This window comes from Bacillus rossius, chromosome 6, assembly GCF_032445375.1.
Source record: "Bacillus rossius redtenbacheri isolate Brsri chromosome 6, Brsri_v3, whole genome shotgun sequence".
Classification (NCBI taxonomy): domain Eukaryota; kingdom Metazoa; phylum Arthropoda; class Insecta; order Phasmatodea; family Bacillidae; genus Bacillus; species Bacillus rossius.
The window spans coordinates 2,104,050-2,129,021 of NC_086334.1; the positions used below are offsets into that span (position 1 = coordinate 2,104,050).

The 24,972-nt window shown below is 37.5% G+C and overlaps 2 protein-coding genes across 8 annotated transcripts in view; one reads left to right on the plus strand and one right to left on the minus strand.

Annotated features, from left to right (window-relative positions):
- The first annotated feature begins 476 nt into the window (after positions 1–476).
- Positions 477–13,517, plus strand: LOC134532489 (GATOR1 complex protein NPRL2-like). 3 transcript variants are annotated; one of them, XM_063368920.1, is made up of 9 exons: positions 477–747; positions 4,497–4,588; positions 7,776–7,932; positions 8,786–8,915; positions 9,713–9,849; positions 11,287–11,384; positions 11,561–11,691; positions 11,783–11,952; positions 13,161–13,517. In XM_063368920.1, exons 1-9 carry the CDS (start codon positions 640–642, stop codon positions 13,332–13,334), a joined length of 1,197 nt encoding a protein of 398 aa, XP_063224990.1. In that variant the 5' UTR covers positions 477–639; the 3' UTR covers positions 13,335–13,517. The 3 variants fall into 3 exon arrangements, with proteins under 3 accessions (XP_063224990.1, XP_063224992.1, XP_063224993.1); XM_063368922.1 differs by having other exon boundaries at positions 11,561–11,686; positions 11,787–11,952; XM_063368923.1 differs by lacking the exon at positions 13,161–13,517 and having other exon boundaries at positions 11,561–11,686; positions 11,783–11,951.
- A 3,471-nt stretch (positions 13,518–16,988) lies between these two features.
- Positions 16,989–24,972, minus strand: part of LOC134532487 (nucleosome-remodeling factor subunit NURF301) — a 91,515-nt gene continuing 83,531 nt past the window's right edge. For 3 of the 5 annotated variants that reach the window (XM_063368914.1, XM_063368913.1, XM_063368910.1), the window contains exons 36-41: positions 22,393–22,594; positions 21,806–22,080; positions 20,966–21,133; positions 20,425–20,620; positions 20,223–20,307; positions 18,651–19,879 (exon numbers count right to left, since the gene is read on the minus strand). In XM_063368914.1, the coding sequence (XP_063224984.1) occupies positions 19,677–19,879; positions 20,223–20,307; positions 20,425–20,620; positions 20,966–21,133; positions 21,806–22,080; positions 22,393–22,594 (1,129 nt within the window). In that variant the 3' untranslated portion in view covers positions 18,651–19,676. Of the gene's footprint in view, positions 19,880–20,222; positions 20,308–20,424; positions 20,621–20,965; positions 21,134–21,805; positions 22,081–22,392; positions 22,595–24,972 lie in introns of all 5 variants that reach the window. The other 2 variants (XM_063368912.1, XM_063368915.1) reach the window with 2 other exon arrangements.

A 24,972-nucleotide genomic window follows, 5' to 3' on the forward strand; every position in this document is an offset into this window, starting at 1 on the left:
CCTGCACCCTACTGCACTCATGGCATGTTCCAGTCTCACACTCTGACGCACACACTTTAGCGAGACTCCGATATGCCATAGTGGTCTAAACACTGATGGGTGATGTCAACTTTTTTCAGCAACAAAGTTTGGTTCTGTTTTATATATATATATATATATATATATATATATATATATCTTCAATGCCATGAAAAAAAAATTCTTTCGAAATTCAGAGTAATTAGAGTTCACCAGTAATAAACGTTTTATTTAGCTTCAAATAAAAATATGAAACAAAGTGTATGCGTACATGCACGCAGAATGTTCAATTTAATTTAATAATTGTGTTTAAGTCACATTTATAAGTTTCAGAATTTAGCCATGCCTACACACTTACATCTCTTCTATGGAGTATACTATGTTCGGTAGGGAACCAATATGTACCATTTATACTCTCTATGCGCGTGCTGATGTTGCTGTTGACATAAATCTTTGGTTGACCTTTGATCACGATGTTGTCACGTGAATTGGAGTGGACCGTGGAGAAAGTAAACATCAAGGTCCAGAGGCAAACAGGCGATAATGTAATGATAGAACCAAGTATACAACGGCGAACAGTCCAAACAGGTTTGGACCGCCAATCAAGTCAGTCGATGGATAATGCACCAAGAAACGCATTCTTATGCAGGAAGAGGTCGGGAAGGACCGCTGAGATGTATTTTTCTTTGCGAGTTTCATCCCGTTGCTGGTCCTAAGATTACTTGTCAAGTAAGTGCTTTTGTAAAAGTTTTAGTTTATGTTTTTACTTAGATTTTAAACGTAGGTACTTACATATATCTAGGATAAAAATTTGAAAACATTTTTAAGCAATTCTAAATTTGCATTTCATTGATTTTTTGTAATGATTTACACATCTCTTCTGTCTCCCGTTGCTGCATTTAGCCAATGAAATATCAAATTTATACTTTAGGGTGGGAATTTTTAATGGGGCAAAAGGAGAAAAGCCAAGGGGAGAGGGTGAATTTAAAATAAAAAAACCCGGACACAATTAACGGTAAATATGTATTGTACGGATTAGCGCCAAAAAAAATCGTACAAATATGAAATAACTTTCATTATATGCTATCTTACGTCCTATTTTCAGAACCGCCTGCGGAGATAAAAAATTCCAATTACTTTTGGAGATATCGAATTTTTTAGTATTCATTTTTTGGCAATTTTTTTAAAAACATTTTTAAAAATCCGAAAATACCTTTATTCTGTGCTCTTTAACTTCCTCTTTTCATTAAACCCAGCGGAGATCAGAAATTCCAAATACTTTAGGAGATTTGGAATTTTTTAATTTTCATGTTGTGCACTGATGCGGCGTTCAGCGGGAAGCCTACGATTCACACATCCTTCTGGACATACCCGAATACTCACGTTGGCAAGCCTTCTTTTCTTAAAATTAGCAAGAAGTAATTAAAAATACTTTAAAACATTGTAGATGGTTGGTTATATTAGGTAAGTATAGCTACATAAAAAAAAACTGTAAAATCATTTTATGGTTGCTTAGCAAATAACATTTTAATATGTAGCTATCCAGCGCTAGGAAACCGTTTACATGATTTCACAGTATTTTTAATGTAGCTATCCTAACCAAATCAACCATCCACAATGTTTTGAAGTATTTATAATGTAGCTAACATAACCTAATTGACCATTAGTTTTCATGAGTTGCATATTTATTTACAATAAACAAACAAACAAAAAACCAAAGATGCACGATCGGGCGTTTGCCTCTCGTCTGTTGAAAGAAGGCTTGCCAACGTGAGTATTCGGGTATGTCCAGAAAGATGAGTGAATCGTAGGCTTCCCGCGTTCACCATTGTTGCTTGTTTACAAGTATTATTCTTTTTTTTTTTCGCGACGTAGTTGAACGACTACATCACGTAAAAAGAAAATTACGTGAGTTCCTACTGTTCATCCTTTTTCTCGGTTTGTTAGGTCAGGTCAGCTACATTATAAATACTTTAAAACTAAACAACCATTAAAATTAATTTTTATTATTTTTAATGTCCGTTCAGTTTAAAGTATTTATACTGTAGCTGACCTGACCTAATCTACCTTTGTCCCGTTTTGTTAGGTCAGGTCAGTTACATTATAAATACTTAAAACTATACAAGTAAAATTAATTGATATTTTTAATTTCCGTTTATTTTGAAATGCGGTATTTATCATGTAACTAACCTTACCTAATGGAAAATTTCTGTTATTTAGGCATTCACGCATACACGGCAAAATATAAAATGGCGTCTGTTGAATGATTACATAGGACTTGTATTGCAAAATAAGAACGGCGATATCTCCAAAAGTAATTGGAATTTTTAATCTCCGCAGGCGGTTTTGAAAAGAGGACGTAAGATAGCATATAATGAAAGTTATTTCATATTTGTACGATTTTTTTTGGCGCTAATCCGTACAATACATATTTACCCAATTAACATTTGATTTATACATGGATAGTATTAGTTATAAGTAAATACACAACACGAAACTTGCACAACGGCCTTGCTAAAACACGCAAACTTAACCCCATAATTTTGTTTATTATGGTTGTTTTATTAGCCTTGAGAAATTAATGCTTCTGTAGTTCAGTGTTGTGATCACAATAGAAAAAAAGTATTTTACAGAATAAAATTTGAACATGTACTCTCCGAAAACAACATTTAAAACTCAGTCAAAGAAAACTTCTCAAACAAATCAGTTCATCACTTGGGCACTTTATTTTACTCACAGGTCATTAATGAAAATCTCGCGATTGTTTGTGAAGCTTGGTACAAAGTGCCAACAGACCTTTGTCTACTCAGATTTGCCACCAATTAACCAAAAGGTTCCACTCTATGCCTTTGCTGCCACATATGGTCGTAGACCTATAATTAACTGTTCGAAATAAGGAATGTACAGCGGCCTGGACTACAGACGTGAAATTATCTCAACTCTACATAGTTGTATTAAATTGACGAGCCATCACTCACTCACGCTCCTCTCGCAGATGCCCACGTAACAACTAACGACGAGGCTACGACCAATCACAACACACCACTCACAAGAACATAACAGAATACACATTTCTTAACCCTCGCAATATGGCTTTTCCTGCAAAAAAATTACAAAGTCTTCTCTGATTGGTTGATGCAGCAACGTGATAATGTTCCGATCTCCCATGGGAGTGAAACGCTGCAGACTTTCCCATCATAAGAATTACATTCAGAATGCACCAGAAAATCTGAGCATAAAAAAAAAATTCTAAAAAATTGGCACCGCTGAGTTCAGTATTCGTCTGTGTCCTTCCTTGTACCAACACAATACACAATGTTCCAGAAACATACATGTAGCTTTCAAAAAGTCCAAACGTTAAATACTGGCTTAAAATGAATAAAATATTGAAAAATGCATTTACACAAATAATAACCTAGCAAACAAAGTGATTACCAGTAAAAATGGATATTAGCCAACAAGTGTAGCCTTGTGCACATTCTGAATCTAGCTGACGAGTCTCCACTGTCGTTACTCTAGTTTTACTTTTCCTTTCTTTTACTGGTTGTCTAAGGAAAGAGTATGAAAATGCCTTTTTTTTTTAAATATGCTCTAGTGATAAAAAATCACATGTGTAAGTCTTTCACAGGGTGAGAAGTAATGACAATACCTAATACATTTAGTTACGATGAAGTGGATCCCTTGAAGCTGGAGTCAAAAATTAGCTGCAGTGATGCTGTATAGTTTTTCACCTTTATCAATTATTGCTATTGAAAGGGTCCAACATATTTTTACCAAAATTTTCTTAATTATCAAGACTTGATGCCAGAGTGTGGTTTTGTCCAGATACTTAGCTGTTATGATCTCCCGTCTTGTGTTTTGTAGACAATATTGAAGCACCGAGTGTATTTTCTTTCTTTTACTAGATGTTCACAGGTGAAAATCTGATTTTAATACTATTATTCCCTGCATGGAAACAGAATATTAATAACTAAAATGCAATATAGTTGGTTGAATTCAATTTGTAAAATACCGACTAAACTATGCAATCACCCAGCAGTTAATAAATTGTGTTAAAAATAACAGGCTTGGAATGCCTACCTACATTGTTTGATAACACAAAACCAACCTTTTTTTTTTTTTTGAAAAAACATACTGTTTTTTTTATTATTATTGATTGTGCAGTCAATCCATCGTTCTCTGGGACAGTGTTAAATGTTTTTAAGGCATTGTTTCTGTAATGTTCATTGAAATAGCTAGCAAATGATCAAGTTTAGAGACCTACTTTGTTGTGCTCTGTTAAAAATGTGTCTGGCCCGTTACCACAATTCCCCCCCCTCCCCCCCCCCCTCACTTTTAATTAGATTAAAATTAGAAATCTTTTGAGAAAGGTTTACTCTATTTTATTTCATTCAACTGTTTTCAGTGTATGTGCCTTGCCTTGCAGTAGGAAACATGTTGCGTTGTGAATGCCACATGCGCTCTGTGTCGCCACGCAGGTGCCAGAAGGCTACATATCGAAGGAAACCTTCGACGCGGTGAGCGTGTACCTGATCCCTAAGGCACAGCTGCAGAGGAGCATCATCACCGTGTGAGTCGGTCGTGTTGGCAGTGGTTAACATTTATATTACAGGGACTGTTACGAAGACCGGCTATTCCATGTGTTACGTCTTATACTGAATTTGAGAATGTTGCCGAACCTTGTTCAGTCAGCCGGTGATTAGGTTTTAGTTAATGTTGACGTCAGAAACACAGAATATCGTTACGCTGCAGTGATAATTCAGACAGACGATGAGTAAGGGTCACACTTTCAAACGTTGTATTTACATCACTTTTTAATACTCAAGAAAAATATTCTTGGGACAGTGTTGTATGACTTTTTTTTAAATTAGCAGAGAAAGACCTGTATGTGACTTGCGTATTGCTGTAAGTTGTCTAATGTTCAGTCATATTGGGTTAGCTACATTGTGAAAAGTAAGTATACTTAGTCTTGTTTTTATCATAATTTATTTCTTTTTAATGTTGGGCTAGTGTTTCTGAGCTGTAAATTTTTTTTTAAGAATTTATATTATTATGTTACTTGCTTTGGTCCTTATAAAGTGATAAAAGAGTTGGTATGTGATTCTGAGAAATACATGACGGCATCAAAAATAAATTTTATAAGTATTTGTAAGCTTTAAACCAACAATCTTCTTGATCATTATAGTTTATCTTTTGTGATGAAGATGAAGGAATCAAAAGAAAAAAAATTATTTCTGGTAACGAGCAGTTTGTGGAATATTTCTATCAAATTCCCAGTCTATTCTAGAAATTTATTGTGCATATGTACTGTTGTGTTTAAGGCTTTGTTAGTTTAATTCCTCAGCAAACTGGCTGTGCCGCAGAGTGTTCTGTTCTGGGTGTGTCTGTGAGCATAAACAGGACCTGGCGAAGTGTGGTGGTTGTCGCAAGCCTGGCTTGCAGCCAGACCATTAGGGACTGTTTTAGATCCAGGTCATCGTCTGCAGGTCTGAGCCCAGAGAGCAGTCCTTTCCATGGTGTTCTCTGCTACAGCGTGTATTTTAAATGGTTAGACATAATTGTGCACACTGTTTCACTTGGCATATATAGAGCAGGCATCTTGATAGTTTGGAGTTGTTCTAGACCTGAGTGTTGTATCCATTCACAGCATTTATGAAAATCATTCATCTGTATACATTAGCTTTTAACGAACTGTAAAGCTGTGATAAACCAACAACAAACCATAAAAGTCACCTATCTTAACACTGTTACTCACAGACCACAGTCTAAAATTTCCTTTGTCTGGTTAGCTGCATTGACATAGCTAAACTGTGGCTTATTTCCACTGAGTAGGAGTGATCAGTTTTCTGACACCACCAGAGAACTCTCTGTAAGGAAGTGGAGGGGGAAAGAGTGGTCATTAGGTGGGGGAAGGTTAGAGTCGTCTTGGGCTGGATTCTGTGTCTTCACACTTCTCTATTAGGTAAGGCGTTAGTCCAGGAAGTAGTAAGGTTGACTCAAATACTACTCCATGCTAGTTCTGTTTATGAGTCTCTCTCTGTTTAATTCCTTTTAGACATGGATCCGCACTTTAAAGATTGTCTCTGGGTTCAACTACTCTCTACAAACCAGAGGCCCTCAGCGTGTGCGATCCGAGTGCAGTTCATCCCGCCTGTTGGGTACGCAACCCACTCTTCTCGGTAATCTCTTCCAAAGTATTGTTTAGAGTCTGTCTTAAAGCTTCTCTGTACAACTATCCCTCTGCTCTCGCTAAAGCACACTGCCCGTCTACTTCCTTCTCCGCTGCAGCACAACTGCCCTCTGGTGTCACCTCCCGTCCCTCGAGTCTCACGTTGGGGCCGGCCAGGCAGCCACGAACTCACAGCTGACAATGAAAATACACTACCTTACAGACCTGCCAACTCTCACGATTTTGGTGTGAGGCTCATGATTTTAAGGTCCATCTCACGCCCTCACGCCAAATAGTGTTTCCTCACGATTTTTCGGGGCCCCAAGATTTTGTTTGTAAAAGTTACAAAACAAGTTTTACGAAAGCTTACAGTAACGAGTTTCCATCAATACTCGAGTCATGTAAAGGAAGCAATTTTGCGTTTTGTAGCGTGTGCCGTGCTGATTTTTCTATCTCGCATAGTGGAAGAGGAGACATTGTGAAACATGTCGCTACCAAAAAACACAACTAACACGTGAAGTGTATTGTTCCAATAAAAAATTAATTTTGCTGTGAACAGTGATAATAGTGTTACACGAGCAAAATGTTATTTTACATCTTTTTTAGTTGCGGCCGTGCATGATCACTACACAACAGCGCTAAATTATGTTCAACTAAATTAAATCTGCAACCTATAATTTGTTAAAATAAATTTTTAAGCAGAGACCATGTAACATATGTACAGGTATGTCACTTAAATTTAAAGATTCTCATTTGTTGTTTTTTATATCTAACCTGTATTTATGGGCCTGAAAATTTTTATCGAGGACCTCATGATTTTTTAAATTTGAATGTTGGCAGGTCTGACCTTATAATAAATCCGATATTAATTTACCTTACAATTTGTTACTTTTGTTTGGCATCTTATGACGACATACCAGGTATATTGTGGAAATGGTTTGTAGCAAGGAATCATTCCCGCATTTGTCTGGAGTGTTTTCTGTAAACCTCGAGAAAACCGAAATCAGGCTGGTCGGACTAAGTTTCAAACCCAGTCCAGTGGGTTACCTCTACGCCACCTTGCTCCACGCTAAACAAACTCGAGAGCTTTGAAAATTGCTCACTTGTCAAAATGGTTCTGCTTTGTGAACATATTCTTAGGTAAATAACTCATAAGCAAGCAGTAGTTCCATGTGTGTGACGGAGTTTTCATGATTTTGTGAGCTTCCTCAGTGTTGGTGAGCTCTATGGGGCCATGCTTCTGCAGTGAGAATTGGGACCATGACTTCCAAGTGTCTCAGACCTTATCACTTAATTAATTCTCTCTTAAAGGCATGTTACTTATTATAAAACAATATAAAACTGCCTAAGTGCCTGTGATCACCTTCTGATGCTACAAGTTATGGCTTCAAATCTCAGAAGGTCATTGAGTTTGTCATTTTTTAGATGTAAGCTTAGGTAAGTTTTATTCTTCCTTGCTTGAGTATAAATTTTAGTAAGTGACAAAACTTGTAGGGGGGTAACTGCTTCTATACACCAATAAAACACAATAAACAAATTTCACTTTGCAAAACTTTGCGAGTAAGTTCTGATGCCTGTCACGTTACAGAACTCTAGTCAAGTGGAAGATAATTGGCTTCCCGATACGAATCGACAGCAAGAAGTACGCTCGCAATGCATTCTACTTCAACCTGTGCTTCGTGTGCGATGCGTGGGCGCGGAGTGTGCAGTACGAGCCAGTGGTCAAGAAGCTTTCAGACTACTTGGTGAGCGTTCTCTCCGCTGCTGACGTCATTTCTGAGGGTTTGTTGTGCAATATATTATACACACAGCCATTAGATGTCATATTTTGTGGTTGTATGAAAGAATTGGGCCCTCTGATAATGGAGAAGGGTGATTTATATATATCATTGCCTTAAATATCAAATAGGCCATAGTCTTCATCTAGTTTTAGTAAAGTTATAATACTGTTCAGATGTATTTTCTGCCTTTTGTGATCACATAATTTAAATGAAAGAAAGTGAAAGAAGTAGAGATTTTTCAGTGGCCTCTGGTGTTTGTTTCAGAATTTTATTTTCGACTTTAGCTACGGCCTAAGGCCATGACTATGTGAACAGATCTCTTGCTTCCCATCACTGTACTTCGAGTCACGTTCTCAATAGGATATTTGAGAAATGTGGTGGGAGTTGCATTGGGCTGTTTGTTCATAAGTGGTATTCCAACAGACTCACGTTAGTGATATATAATTATCAGATGTTAAATATTACTTGGAGACAGAACAAGGAGTGTTTGCCAAATTTCATTTTGGGTTGGAGGAGGGATGTAACCGATTCGCTCGCTGATGATTTCAAATTCTTTACTTTTGTTGGTGGGAATGTTAGATTTTGGGAAGGGGGTGGTGCTATATTTCCCCTTTCGTAAGCCCCTGCACAGAAAATATTTAAATGCAGAACTAATGACATATCAAACCCATACTGCATTCAAACTCGGACATAAATTAAGTTATGATCACAATGTGTTAACGCGTGTGCTTGTGCCAGTTCTAGCGGTAGTTGAACAGTTGAATGCCCGGACCACGGATGGACTGCAGGGGGCGTGCAGGGGGCGTGTGGTGCGCAGATAACCATGGAGCTGGAGAAGCACTTCCTGTCGAGTGTCGGCCCGAGCAGCAGCGAGCGAGCCCGCCTGCCCGCCATGTTCGGCCAGGTGCTGGATGACTTGAACACCCACAAGATGTGCACGCTCACAGGTCAGGGCCCCTCCGTGTTGTTTAGTTTACAACTTTTCCATAACACCAATTTTAAAAAAAAATATCTGCATACTGTTGTAAATTACGGATGCTGAACAATTTTATTGTCGTTCACATTTCAAGACACTATACACAGTTCGGCCATACTTCCACACGAAAAGCCGGAAGTTATTAGAGGCCAAAAGCAAAAACAAAACAATCCCATAGAATAACATAAGAAACACACTACAAACACAAGTCTGTTGATTACATAGCTACCAATCCAACACATACACACAACACTATTGTGACTAGTATAACTGTAAATATGTTTTGTGTCTATCGCATATGTACTTGTGAGATTTCCTATGAATTCCATTAACATTTCTAAACTCAGACACGACCCCTTTTTTAAACTCTTGGAACAATAAAAATAAACCGGCAAGTATTTGTGTGTTTGAAAAATGTACCTTTGTAAAGTAAAGCTCAGTTACCAATAAAAATTGCCAGATATAAAAAGTAAAAACATTTTCCAATCTTTTTGGTACATACATTTTGGTACAAATTTCCTGCTGAATAAATTACATTTATAGAATTTACTGTATTAATAGTTCAGATTTTTGTGATTTAAGTTAATATTTGGTCATAAATCCTGATTAGTGTCATGATTATAGATGCATTGCGGTGCTTCATGGTGTACTGACAGTTTTATTGCAATTCACCCTGTACATAGTCTTGTGCCCGGTCACAATGCCAGTCACCGCATGGCTGATGGTGGGTTCTCGGGGTCTGTGCGAGCACGTGTGTGCTTGTCGCAGAGGGCACGACCACCACACACCTGACGGTGGTGAGGATATCTCAGGACCCAGAGGCTGTGCTGGACCACCAGGTGCCCGTCTTCACAGACGAGCAGAGCTCCTTCGAGCCGGAGCAGTGGGACCTGACGACCAACCAGGTGACTGCATGAGGGGCTCCGATACTACTGTAGGGTCTTCGTCAATCAACTTAGCAATGACACATCTAAGGCTTATAAGTGGGGGATAAGATTTTATGGTGGACTGCGATAAAACCAAAATAACACAGAAAAGGCATGTCAAAACACTGCATAACATGCTAGTTAATACATAATATAGCACCGAAATGCAAGGTGTATCGTGGAATTAAGTAGCATTTAACCAACTCAATTCAAATCATAAAAAAAAAATTATCTTTTAGTATTTGAAATTCAAGGAATGTCATTTCCAGACAAAAAAAATTGTTCCAAAGTGCATGGATAAGAAAAAATAATTTAATTTGTTTTATTGGGCAACTCTTATTGAATCACTTTAAAACCACAAATGCTGGTTAATTAATTTTTATTTTTCTGAATGCATCTGTTTTAGACCAATTTATTACCCATTATTTTATTTTAAAAATGCATATTTCAACTTATTGTCGCTATTTTGGTGGAGTAAGGATTAAAAAATAGCTTTTATAAAAATAAAATCAATATAATCTTGTCTCTACTTATAAGCGATAGTGGGTTCTGCAGACTATTATCAGAGAGGATGATGGATATGACAATAGGTGAAATACAGTGCGGGAGACCAAGGAAACACAAGATACGTGAGCTAAATGAGTGCAAAAAGCTTAAAGAACGCAGAACATACTTATGTATTTGCAAGCATAATTTTTTTAAGTATGCATAGTTAGTTTCTAAAAATGCTATTATAATTTAATAAGATAAATAAAGTTACCTTTGTAGTAAAATCCCTTCTAACAAATGTTTTGTAATACTTGTTAAAACTGATAAACATTACTTATGATTGCGAGATTCTACTGTGGTAGGGGTTGGGAAAAGTAGCAGCTATTATTTTATAAATTAGAGTGTATTAGCATTTTGAATGCAACTTGTTTAAAACTTAATATTGACATTCTAAATGTTTTTAAAATAAATATTAATTCATACAAATACTTACAAAATTAGCTTTTAGTTCAGTTTCGTACAAAAATACACTTTTCATGCCTTTCTAGTTTAAAACTACAAAAAAAAAGTTTATTGTACTTAAAAAATTGGTAGTGCAATAGCCAGCAAACATTACCTAAGTTACAGGTTTAATTCGTAGAATATTACACAAATCAACAATTAATTGAGTGGGAAGTTTCGGATAAATGTAACTTGACTGCATTAAAGAGACATGGCAGTATTACGAATCATACTGGTTATAAAAATTAGTGTGTAAGTGTAGAGATTAATAACCAGAAATCATCACATGGTCCAAGTTGTACTTACATATTAATATGTCAAGATTTACCTTTTTAAAACTTGTGCAGAAAATTTTGTTAAGAGGGTGTTACTGTAATTGTTAAATAGGAATCATTAATTGGTGGTTTTGGTGTATACCTGTTCCAGGTTCTCCCGTACATTGATGGCTTCAACCACGTGTCTAGGATTGCGGGAGAAGCAGACGTGGATATAAACCTTGTGAAGTCGTGTGTGCAGAACCTGGTGTGAGTGGAAACTGAACATATTTACGAGGTTTCATTAACATAGATTACAGTTTTTATCATAGCTACTATAGGTTTAGTACAGTTGTATCAAAGTTTAGTATGCCCTTCTAAATAATAGTGTGAAAGTAGTTTTTAATGTTGGTTGCCAAACTGCAGTTGTTTTATCGTCCATCCAGGTACTACGGCGTGGTAACTCTGATACCGATATTCCAGTACTCCAACGTGTATGCAGCCACGACCAAGCTGCGCATGCTGTGCGAAGACAAGGAACTGCAAGAGCGCTGCCTGAGATTTGTTTCAAAGTCAGGTTCCGTATGAAACTCCCCGTTTCTGTGGGCGTGCTGTCGTGCGACGGTCTCCGGGGGACACACGACAGTAACTTGGGGGCCTGTTCACAGCCAGGGAGCTGCCTGCCTTGCGAGACGTTTTCCGCATGTACAGCGGCATGTCGCACGGCGTCACCATCCGGGACTTGTGTGTCCGGTTGAATCCGCACCCCCTGAGGATTAATGAGCGCAAGCTGATCCTGTTTGGAGTCCTGGAGGGCCTTATTCGGCGTGTTTACAAGGTGAGTGTTCCTTATATTTTTACACTGATTTTGTTTTCAGACTGTTCACAAATTTAAGTTAGTAAAAAAAATTACCTTCTTTTTTTTAATTAAAAATTTTTCTATAATATTTCAATTAGATTGATGGTGAAAAATAGCATATTCACCCGAATAAACAGCGCACAATTTTTCGCTGAAATAAAAAGCACTGAGTGCTGCTTACTAAAAAAATTGACAGCGCTGCATACCAAAGTTCTGTCAAATACCAAGGTTGCTTATTGGAAGGATAAAAACACGTGTGTGCAATGATTACTTGAGTTTAGCAGTTATGGTTGCTGAAATTTTTAGACATCAGTAGCTGGATATTTTGTGAAACTTAATGTCTTGATTAAAATAGAAGTAGTCAACAAGCACACTTTCATGGTTATCGAACAAATTATTTTGATTAACATACTCTATTATGGAAAGAAAGAAAAAAAGTATTTGGTTAGCTCTGGTTGGATTAGCGCTCTGTTTTCCTGGATCCAATGAGGGCACTACTTCAAGGAGCGGTGTACTTGTGCTGATGTATAGGTTTTCATTTGGAATGATTTTAGGACCGTCTATTCTTAATAATTTAATGCAGTTGCTGGCAGGAAGAAATTACTGTTAAAAGTCAATTCCAAAATGTTCATATTAGTGGAATGTTGTAGTAAAAACAGTCGTATCGAGTGCTACATTTTTTTTCCCCTTGATGAGTCATCCTATGGTTCGGCATTTTCTGAAATCCAGCACCAATCTAGCTACTCACACTCGGATGTTTTCAGGCGAATCACGGATGTTGCAAATGACCACATTACGTGGCATTACTGCGCGGGAACATATTGTTTAGTTGGCGATCAGTTTATTGTTACAGTCTGTTTTCGTTTTAGCACAGCATTTCCTGTTTTCTAGTTGATTACATTTCACATTTGATTACCCTGTTAAAACTGTATAATCCGGCAAAATCGCCTGTCGTGGCTTGGTCCTAAATGTGCCGGATTTACAGCCTTTCATTGTAATTGGGACCTTCTCGATGGCCATATCCGCATAGTTGGTTGTCATTCAAGCTGCGACATTTAATATTTAAAACGAAACCTCTTTCAACGATTTTTTGTTCATTTTGTTTTTAAATGTTGGCAATCCTTCGTTCCGGCTGCCAAGATGAGCAGAGAGAGAGAGAGAGAGAGAGGGAGAGACTGTGTCGGCAGATGCCGGTGTACCTGAGCGACGACCTGGAGGACGGAGTCCCCGCGAGCGGCGTCCACAAGCACCTCACGGGGCTCAGCTCCGTGGACGAGGTGTGCTGTGCCCTGGGCATGAGCAGCCAGCACCTCGAGGACTACCTGGAGCGGGACCCCAACGTCGTCGTCGTCTGGAAGTAGTACCTACAGACGTTCCTGGTACTGCAGGAACGTGTCTTATTGTTCAACTAACACGTTAATTCTTGTGCCATATTCTGATGAAATGAAACTTCGTTATGTTGCCCTTGCACATCAGTCAATATTGAATATATTTTATGATGTTACAATTATTTTAAGATTCAATAAAGTGTTCATTAAAATTTATAACGGATTCTGATTCTACTTTACATTCGCCATGATTACCAGCATCAACAGCATATTACAAAATAAAGCTTTCTGGGAAAGATCTTAATTTATGTTTGGTAATCGCTCTGTGTTGCATAATCTCAAAACAGGGTTCACGGGACTGCATGTTCCGTTATTCCGGCAGCTCACAGGCGACCGAGACTGTGCGTTTTGAAGCTAACACCACCTCCACCTGGCCCAGCAGATTAGAACATGCTCCAGTGTATCGTCGCGTCAGGACAAAATTGGTTGCATTTCTTATGGGATGCACCCTATACACAATTAATGTGTCTATCTTGACAGGTATCTTAGATGCAACTGTGCCCAAACATTGCTTTTGTGTGAGATTCCGTGATGATATTGTAGACGTCGTTGGTGTTTTGAAGTTCTGCTTTCATATTCCTCCAGCAGCACACAAGTGGTGTTTGTAAAAGGAACTGATATGGAGAAGCGTCCGCCTCTTCTCCCTCCGCGGCAAAAGGATGGGTAAAAAATAAAATACTATAGATGGAAGGGAAACACAGGCATACAAAAATAGCAATCTTTTCCTTTTTTGTGGGGTGTTGCGGGAATTACTGGAGTCATAAATATGAGCAGGGTGGAGATGTGGGCACAGGACGCCTCACCCCCTCTCGTAGTAAATATACAAAGAAGGACCGAGGGTCGACGCCAGTGTCGTATTTCTTACGCTCCAATAAGCTGAGACACAGTACCCAAAGATCTCACTTGGAAATCTCCTGATGACATATAGTGCGACCCTTACAATGAAAATGTTAAATATTAATGCCCAAAATTAAAGGTGCTACCCATACGCAGGTAAATACAGTATTTGGCTGCAACTAAAGCAACAAAAAAAAGTTTTAAAGAGCCAATAAACTTATACTCAACACTTCATTGCATTAAATGTTTTGCTCTAAGAAACAAACACCCCATCATCACAGGGGCCTAAGCCTTACAGCAGGCCTCCAATCGCCGTTTTATGTTTATACTATACAAGCAACCAGTTTCATGTTAGTAAAAATTTATCACCTGAGTTAAGGTTGCCTGCAATGAAACAAGTTTTGAATTAAATTTTAATACAGCCCAATTTTTCAATTTTAAAAGATACTTTATACAAGAACTCTAAAATACTATTTACCATCATCTCTACTAAATATTTTAAAAATCTGAAAGATTATTATTATTATTGTAGCACACATACTTTAACCACGAATTTTGGGCTATTTAAGAACCATGAAGATCTACCCTCTTTTATCGCATAATCGTTGCACTCGCATAATCATCGCGCCTATATTTTTGGCCGTCAAAATTCGGATAAAAAAAAAATCCTCGCGTAAACGTGGCACAATGTTTTTGGTCCCGCTATTAGATGCCAAGCGCTTTTTGTAGGTATCTTTTCCGTATAAAACGATGTATTTTAAAGTAGAAATCTAATATTTATTCGGACATTACCACTTATTTAATTAACAGAAATACTAAGTTGTCTGACGTGTAAATTTTCTTTTAAAGGAGTTTTTAACAGTTATATCCTTTATTTGATCCGTCTGTCGCCGCTGTGTACCGCTTATGAACATGTAGCCAGCGCTAGTTGGCATCATACGTGTTTGGTTATGTTGCTTTCCGTATAGAGCGCGTGCACGTAGTCGAATATCGATATCTCTCCGATTGCATGCAACACACGCTCTCTGTCGAGAGCCGAGTTAACTACATTTGATGGCCCGCATCTTTCGCGGTAGTTACCGTATTAGTCCGAAAATAGGCCGACCTTTTTTGCCAGTTTTGTCAACCTTAAAATCTAGAGTCTGCCTATAATGGGGCACTAGCCAAAATAGTATAATTAAACACATACATTTCAAGGAGAATCACTTATGGCATAAAAATGTTATCAGATATACAATTCATTGACCTAAAATTACGCAGTACTTACGTAAAATTAGTAATTTCTCCAACTTAGAAATTTAGTAAACACACTTAACCCCAATAACGTATCATATTTAAGTTAAGTACACAGATATGGTCACTTGTAGCACATAGCTTTTAAAAGCTCGGTCTGGTTATTTTTGAACTGTATTTAACAGGCTGCGGTAATTTGCTTGCAAAAGTGGTATTTACAGTAAACAGTTAGTAAAAACAGCAAATGTGGTATTTACAGTAAACAGTTAGTAAAAACAGCAAATTTGCCATACTGTTATTTACCGTCGTATGCTTTATTTACTATTCTACCACAGGAAAAACAAAATGGCACCAGTGTTGGCAACTTGAAGTTGCGACATGAATAAACAAATACCGGTACATACCAACAGTAACAAGAATAAAACCTATTTGCAATATTGGCTGTTTTATTGTTGATTCATACACGTTTTACATGAAACTATTTAGGGTTTTTTACGTCAAAATTAAACGTAACGGTAAATGTTTTTACGTCACAATTTCTAGGAGTCTGCGAGCAGAGGATTTTCACTTTGAGTCGAGCTCGAGCAGGTTTGCTAAAATACTCGCGAGTATCGAGTCGAGTTTTTTTTTTTAAGTTTATTGCACATAAATTTACCGTGATGGAGTAATAAAATGTGAGAACTTTTGAGAAAAATATGGAAATAAAAAAAGAAACCATTATCATTGTTAGCCTATTAAATAGATAGACCTACATTAGAGGTCTGCGAGCCTAAGAATTTTACTTTGAGCCAAGCTTGAGCGAGCCTACTTGAAAGTTCTCGAAGCTTGAGCTTTTGTGGTACAGTTACACTTTTGGGAAATTATTTTTACCTTAAACTTAGTAGGTATAATGTTTGAATAAAGTATTAAAATGAAGTGGGCTTATTAATTTTGGGTAACTATTTACAGAGTGCTTTTATAATTTGCACTGCTAGGAAAAAAAAAAAAAAAAAACATTTTTGCCATTGAATCTAACCTGTTTCCATTGGTTCATTAGTAACTGCATCCAACTAACATAACCACAGTTTACAACTATATGTTTGTGTAAATGTAACATATCTTTGGAATAATTTCATCCTTGTCAATTTTTCTGGAGTCCTTACTGAGCTTCAACAAACTGAGCACCAAAAATCATGTTGTTTGAAAAGTACATTCACATTGTTTCAACATTTCCACTTTTCGGCACAAAAATTCTGAGAGAGATTGTCATAGAGTATTAAATTCTGTTCTTCAATCTCTCATGCAGAAAAATAATTTGTTCTGCACGTTCAGGAGTTAAATTAGCTCTACGATTGGAGATGGCGTTTACAGCAGAAGAGAAGTGTCTCTCGCTGGCAACCTGCTTGGCTGGAATGCTTTAGTAAAATTGTTTAACCTCAAAAATAGTGTCAAATATCTGTAACTTGTCATTAAAGTTTAATCAATTGAAAGTAATAAAAATAAAAGCATTTTACTTAATTCAATTTACACTTGCAAAACAAAACATATGCACAATAAACCTACATGGAAATTAAAGTCTTTTTCAATATCCTGTAGTCTGAAATATGTTTACTCATGTCATCAAATATAGAGCTGTACTGAAGAAGCCGATTTGCCAATATTTAGTTGAATCGGCATTTCTGCCGACTTCCGATACGCTTGTTAATTTTCGGCAGATATTACTGAAAAACGAAAGAGACTGCCATAACCTAAAAATCCACGATTACCCTTTTCACTTTTCGTAGTAGTACTGCATTCTTTCAGATCGCATTATTTGTTCGCAACATGTGCCAAACGTACATATAAAAATTTAACATCCTATTTTTCAATAATGTTCTTTAATTTTAATATGTCCTAAATAAATACATTACCATCACGGTAAATACACATCTCGGTTATTACTGCAACTATAGTGCAAATGTGGTAACTATCATGCTTCTGTAGTAGTAATGGTATCTACAAAGAATCTTTAGTTCTTTTTATGGTAATTATCTTAAGATAACTATTGGGTTTGTACTGTAGTTATGGTACATCATCCATATTTCTTCGTAAGTTGTTGTTCATTTGTATTTTCTTCATATTTATATTTACGTGCGCCATTACTAAGGCAGGAACTTTCATAAAAATTTAAAACGGGACTTTATATCACACATTTAATGGCATAAATTATGAGACCCCGGACAATTTAAACGCTTTATACAGTAAAATGCGGGAAATGCTTCCGCATAAAGCGGGAAAGTGGTACATTAATGCTATGCGGAATATTATAGAAGTAAAAAAAATAATCATGGAAATTCGTAAATCCCGGGTACGTAAAATTGATGTGTTCATGTATACGGTCGATCATGTTACATTATAAAGTAAAGGATAATAGTGTTGTAAAACTTTTGTTCCGATATAATGAGTCTTTTTTTTCTAAATGTAGTACAGGAAAAGCTGGCTCGAATTTCGAGTTGTTGATAAGCCACGAGCTCGAGCTCGAGTATTACTAATCAACTCGACTCGAAACTCGAATTTTGAGTACTCGCAGGTGTCTAACAATTTCTATGAACTTAGAAAATTCAGCCATTGCCGTGTAACATGTTGGCACCACTACAAAAGAATGTGAAGATAAATGGAAATATAAACACTCAAATAATTTTTTCAGTTCAATAAATACTAACTTAGTTGAAGTGTTACTGTGGTAATATGCTCCTGATAATCATTTTAGTTATTTTTTCCTGATTTTGAGCGTGCTGTAGAAGGGGTCGGCCTATTTTCGAGGACGGCCTATCTTCGGGCCAATATGGTACCCTATTCGTTCACGTCACAGATTCAAGTCGCTTGCGTTTGTGTCACAGATTTTGTTTTTCTACTTAAAGTTGAAGAAAGGTTTTTGTTAAAAGAATTATTAATTTAAATTGTTTGGCGTGCTCTTGTATACTCCACCTTTATTTTTTAAATAAATGTACTTTCCATGAATGGGTTTGGTTTTTATGAATAATTTTACCTAAGAAAAAATTTTTTTCCGTATAATCGTTGCACCCCTACTTTTCAAAATTAAGATTAGAATAAAATGTGCGATGATTATGCGAGAAAACACGGTAATTCTTAGGAGCTGTATCAAGTGCACAATGAAACCACAGAGTACAGTATGATTATAGAGTCAAAAAATAATATATCTAATAAGATTTTGATATTTCGTAACAATTGATCATTATAAAAGAAAACAAAAAATCCATGTTTATATTGTAACTTTAAAAATTCTTTATTAACAAAGTAAATTTATGCTTATCTTTTCTTTTCACTGAAAATTCCATGATCACACACATTTAAACTGTATGTATTTTTGACTTTTCAACATGAGAATCCAAACAGGGAAGGAGTTCACTACAGGTATAATTTACAGAGTCAACAATTATTATACGCTGTGCACTATTCTGCAAATAAATGGAATTGACTTGTGCATAAATTATACAATACGGCTAGTTATAAATAACACTGCATTTTACAGAGTAGGAAGAGACCTACATCTCTGAAACCAATTTAACTAAAAAAAATTTAAAAATTATTTTCCAGATGTAATGTTTTAACACATTCATACTGATATGGCAATTCTCTAGTGACAATTAAAATAAAACCTGCTATAATACAGTTGATACAAATGAATTAAAAACAATATAAATTATTTCTTTAGTGTAATAAAATCAACATGTCTTTAGAGTCAATATATTATTAATATTAAAACACAAGTTTCATGTACATAAATTCTGTTCATTACCACAATTCATAACTGTAAATATATGTTACACTATGTACAACAAATGTTTACACTCCGAATAATTACCACATTATTGACGTATTTGTGGTAACCATCCGAACATCAATTTTTTTTTTCGAGTTTGCAGCCAAAATGGCAAAAGAAATACGTAACAAAACAAGTATTACACCACTGATGCACATTTTCTTACTAGGCCATAGCCATTGTCCGAATCAAACACTCTAATTAATTCCTAAACACATGACACTTTACAGTGAAATCTCAGCAAAAAGAACCTTGAAAATATGAAGTTCTGTTTCTTAATAATGGAAGTCTTTTATGCTGAACTGTAAGCAAATATGAATCATTCGTGGGGATCTGAAATTATATGCTTTAAAGTGTGAAATATTTTGAAGTGAGGTACTTTGTAATGAGGTTTCACTGTATATAAACATTTTAAAAAAACTTTCCCTGTAAAGTTGCTCACTTCACTTGTTTTCAACAATTCTTTCTCGCAAACACTTTATCTTTTGTACAAAATAGGCTTCAAGGGATTCAGCGCACTTGAAGAATGGCGATTCTCTGGGATTGTAATAACGGCAGTTATCAAAGATCTTCGTCATGTCACCAATGAATTCACTAAGTTTTTTGTATGAACGTTCATTGATGCGAAGCTCGATGGTCTGAAGATCTAAAGAAACCAAACAAATTTCAAATTTTTAAAGCAGCATACAACATGAAATTCATGGGACTTACACTGATACTTTAGCATTTCAGTCATCTTCCAGTCACCCTCATCAGTAAACTCATTTAGCATACAGATAAACACATGTAAAGCAAATGCAAAAATGTTTATGCCAAATACTAGACTCTATAAAATAATTAACACACTAATACAGTAATTAGCTGGTCCATCCATTAAATAGTTTTAAAAAATTACAAAGATTAAAGAAATTAATATTACAAAATCATGATCTATTTTGGTGTTAAATACTTTACGAAACTGCAAAATGGCTGAAGCAAGCTACACGTACCCATGGGTTCCTTGATGACCTTGTAGTAGTCCGGAGCCTCGTTGGGATCCACTGGTTCCATGAACGGCCAGGCACTCTTATGAGTCTGCAACACATCAGTACATGTGTCGAGTCAACTCCACGCTGTGCACAACCAAATACAGTGAAAGGGCTTTGAATATGGCAACCTGTGTACAGGTACAGCAAAAAAAGTTTAACTTACCTGCAGTTGCTTAATCAATTTTTTGAGGCCCTCAAAATCTTTGGTATTTAAGGATTTCATGTTGGCATAGTTGATGTTGGAATTGCGCTGGCAGTTGGGACAGATGTACTCGTCAATGTTGTCCGCTTCAGACTGAAGAATGCCGACACACCGCCCGTGGAACCAGTCTTGGCAGCGATCACAGCAAATGTAGAACCTGCACATGACACAATCATTAGTATCGGTCTCCAACTTGCAACCCAAACTTATTTCTCGATATGTTCCAGCACGTGTAGTCTCTAGAAAGATGTCATTCTAGTCCTTTTAATTAACTTCTATTTGGGGTTACTTCAAATATAAAAAATTTGTACCGACATGGACGAGTCAGCAAATTTCTGAGTTGAGTCAAGCTGAGTCCAGCATTTATACTGTCAAGTCAAGACTTAAGTATTTATTTAGTAATGTCCTTAAAAATTTCGTCAAGCTCAAGTATTTTTATTAAAAGAAAGATACGATGATGTAGGTACAAGACACGTGCTGAGTATCAAAATGCTGGACTCACTGAGATTCGTCGTAGGGCTGCTTGCAGAGGCAGTAGAGCTCCTGTGTCTCGCGGGCGTGCTTGCACTCCGTGCAGACAAACTCGGCCAGCGACTTGCTCGACTCCTCCGTGATGCCCACGCACTCCCCGTGGAACCAGTTGTTGCACAGGTCACAGCCCACGTAAAACCTGCGCAACACACACACACACGGACATGACCCCTTCTGTTCGCTCCTTTTCCCGCTGTTCCCGGCAGCAGTCGTCTTCAATTAAAGAAACTACTGTAAGAAGAGGATGTCTTTCAGTAATGCAAATATATTTTAAATATTAATATAAGACGTGTGGCCACTTGGTTCTGTCCTGAGCAGAGAGAGAGTGTGAGAGTTGGACAGAGCTAGAGTTTTATTCTCTTTTTTTTTTTATCTCTACTTAAATTGTATGTATCTATTTGAGTTAATGGAGTTCAGTGAGTTAACGAAAACAAAAATTTTTATTAACATTTCCCACTTGACACTTTCCCAATTTCTACAAAAAAAATTTTATGGTCCTTTAAATATTTGAAAAAAGGTGTTCTAATGTAAACAAAACATTTGTTGTCCAAATAACCACAGGTCACTATCGGTGAAACAAAGACAACATATAAGAGCATTTGTACTATATGTACAGATCTATCATAAACGCGCCTAATGTATTTTCATTGTGATGGTCAGCAGCCACTATAATGACACTGTACATGCCCAACCAACACAACTAGAACTTACAAACCTCATTGACTTCATCATTTAGCACGGTCAGTTCCCATGAACTCAAATTTTGTAGTTAACTGTAGCATATCAACACGAGGGAAGGAAAGATGCTCACTTGGAAGGGTCGTAGGGCGTCCTGCAGATGCAATACAGCTTCTCCTTCTTGCGGCCGGAGGCTCCGCCGCTGCCCGGACTGGCCGCCCGCCCGCCCGACATGGACCGCGGCTGGCGCTTGCCCCGCCCGCTGCCCCCGCCCCTCCCCGCGGACATGGGGTTCAGGGCCGTCGCGGAGACCGCCGCGGACTTGCGCTTCCCGCTGCCCGTCCGCACCTCGTCCTGCTTGCTGCGCTCCGCCTTCGTCCTGGCCGCCAGCTCGTTGGACAGCTCCTTCTGTCCGGGCACGCACCACCACATTTCAACAATTGTGCAGTCCAAGGACAACAAGTGACTACGAAATATAATTAAACATTCTTCAGCCCCTTTAAGTTAAGGTGACCAGTATAAAATAAGCTCCCTTCAGAAAATTTTTGTAAAACCATGGTGCAGAACAAAAGCCTACGAAAAAATTGGTATTCTCTTCTAACTATAGACAAGTAGTGTTTATTTTATTTTATTTTATATTTAACAGACAAAAATTTAAGTTGAAAAATAAAAGTCGACCGTGCAGATACAGCTGAACAAGGAAGCACGAAGCTGCCGTACCTGTATCTCGATCTGCAGCTCCTTCTCCAGCAGGGCTCTCTTCTTGATCATGTCCTTCTTGAGCAGCTCCTTGTGGCGGAACAGCAGGACCTGCAGCTTGGTCTGCACCTGCTGGCGTCGCTTCTCCTCCTGGGACTCCCGCCCCTTTGTCGGCCGCGCTCGCTGCACCACCGCCTTCTCCGGGCGCTCCTCGGGGGACACCCTGCAGGCCACACCACCGACCCTTAGAACAGCCCAGCTCACAGTGGGGAGAAACTACTGGCTTCGTCAGGGATGGCCCAATTCAGTTTTGATTACTAATACAGTAAAACCTACATTAACGAATATTCTATTTAACGAAAAACCCCATGCAACGAAATAAAATTTTGGTCCCGCCGAACCGCCATAAGATCAATGCTGTTTTAACCTCTAAATACAGAATTTTATTTGTTACGAAATAGTGAAATTCCCTTTACAACGAACTGCCGCTTTTGAAAAACACGCAAAAATAAACATCTCCTACAAGACATCCACTAATTTTTTTACATTCACTGCTTAAAAAATACGTGTGTATAACCGAAAAATAATATGAAACATCGCGGAAGACAATAAATAAACAAAGCATCATGGATAACACACGTCGTGTATACATGCCACACTTCAAAATGGCGGGTACATATTGCGCTAGTGGCGGAAACCTCTCGTACCATCGCTCTGGCAAGACGAACTAGTATATTTTGCGTTTCTATGGTTAAAGATGTGCACACGCAAATATTTTTATCTACGGTGGAGTACATTTTCCGTTTTTTCAGTTTTCACTGTTCTTTATTTATTTCCACACGTAGTTATGGAAATCAACACGGTATTACTGTAAAATGAATTCTAAAGCTGGAATCACAATGCCCCGACGGGTCCGACACGACAGGCCCGACAAACTGTCGTGCAGCATCTCAGCACGACAGATTGAAAAGCGTAGGGTCACAATACCACGACAAAAATAACCCGACGATTTTCAATTTGGCCTTCGGCAAATCGTGCCAAGCTAAATACTACAATTAAAATGCATTATAGAAAGCGCTAAAAACAAAGTAGGCTCTTTTATTTATTATTGACAGTTGAAGTGCAAAAAAAACATTTAGTCGTCTGCGATACGAAGTAAGGTTAATTTAATTTGTAAAACAAAGAGTAGTTTATTATAGTTACAAGGAAACAAGATAAATATATGTCAGTGAGGGACAGAAAAATACTCCTGATGTTAGCTGTGCGAAGAATATAAAAGAAACGAAAAATTAAAAGATGGATTCTAAAATAACGTCTTTAACCATAAACACGATGATATCTGTTTTGTTTATGTTTATACAAACAGACTAAGGCAAGATACAAATTTTTCAATTCCTCACACGTAAAACGAAATTTCACTTTTCAGCAAAAAGATTTACCAAGTAGGTAAATATTTTTGAAATTTAGTTCTGTGCTGTTTCCTTTCCGTTGCGGTTTTCTTTTCTGTCGGGCCCCGACACGACGAAATTAGAAATAGAATCTATTCCTTGCGGGCCGTCGGGGTGCGTGTTTTGTCGGGCTGACGTCACGGCGAGCTTGTATTTCATTGGCTATTGAACTTGTCGGGCCTGTCGTGTCGGGGCCGTCGGGGCATTGTGATTCCAGCATAATCCTAAAAAGCGGCGACAGATTGACGTTAAAATAAAATTAAAAATTTTTAATGCAGTTGATGAAGGTGGAAAAAAAAGTGATATAGCTAAACGTTTCGACATCCCGGCATCAACACTTGCGACCATATTATCCAACCGGGAACAGATCGAAAACAACGCTTCACTGGAAGAAACAAATCGAAAACGTGTGAAAGTATGTAAAAATGATGATTTGGACCCGATACGGTAAATACCGTATTTACCCATGTACCACCCGCACATTTTTTCTGAAAAACAACATTCAAAAGTCGGGGTGCGGGTCATACACGAAATTTGAGGTTTTGGACAACAATGAAGACTGAAAAAATTGGATTTATAGTACATTACCGAATGCTGGACGCATTTATTACAATGACAATACAGCGAAACCCCTTATTTACGTTACCGTTATTTACTTTTTCCTGATATTTGCACCATTTTATTTCGGTCCCTTTTTAACCTCATATGATGCAATGCAATAAATTGCCGTTGTTTACAACGCGCGTAAAAACTGCTTCCCGCAATTTACGCGGTTTATTCTGAGATTAACGCTTTCTAATTTAAATAATCGTAATACGACGTATTCTGATGTGTTTTCAAGACGTTTTTAAAAGTATTAAACTTTATCCGTAACGTGTTGGGAGTCGCTGTAATCCACCTATAAAACGTAAACAGCGCCAGTTGGCATCATTCGGTATAGAGCGCGCGCACGTAGTCGAAGATCGATAGCGATAGCTCGCAATCTTCTTGCTACGCGCGCGCTCTGTTTACAACTGAGTTAACTATAACTGACAACCCGCGCCATTTTATGCGTATCAATACAACTCACCTTTTTGCTACGGGTTTTTTTACGTTGAATAAAATGGTTTTATGGCATCACTCATTGTTTTTAATTATTTGGCACTACGAGCTT

Bases quoted from the DNA above. Each gene is read 5' to 3' on its own strand.
- LOC134532489 (XM_063368920.1), top strand. From the start codon at position 640: ATGCACCAAGAAACGCATTCTTATGCAGGAAGAGGTCGGGAAGGACCG. The intron at 748-4,496 runs GTAAGTGCTTTT...GTCGCCACGCAG, and splicing joins GTCCTAAGATTACTTGTCAA to GTGCCAGAAGGCTACATATC. The intron at 9,850-11,286 runs GTGACTGCATGA...TACCTGTTCCAG, and splicing joins GGGACCTGACGACCAACCAG to GTTCTCCCGTACATTGATGG.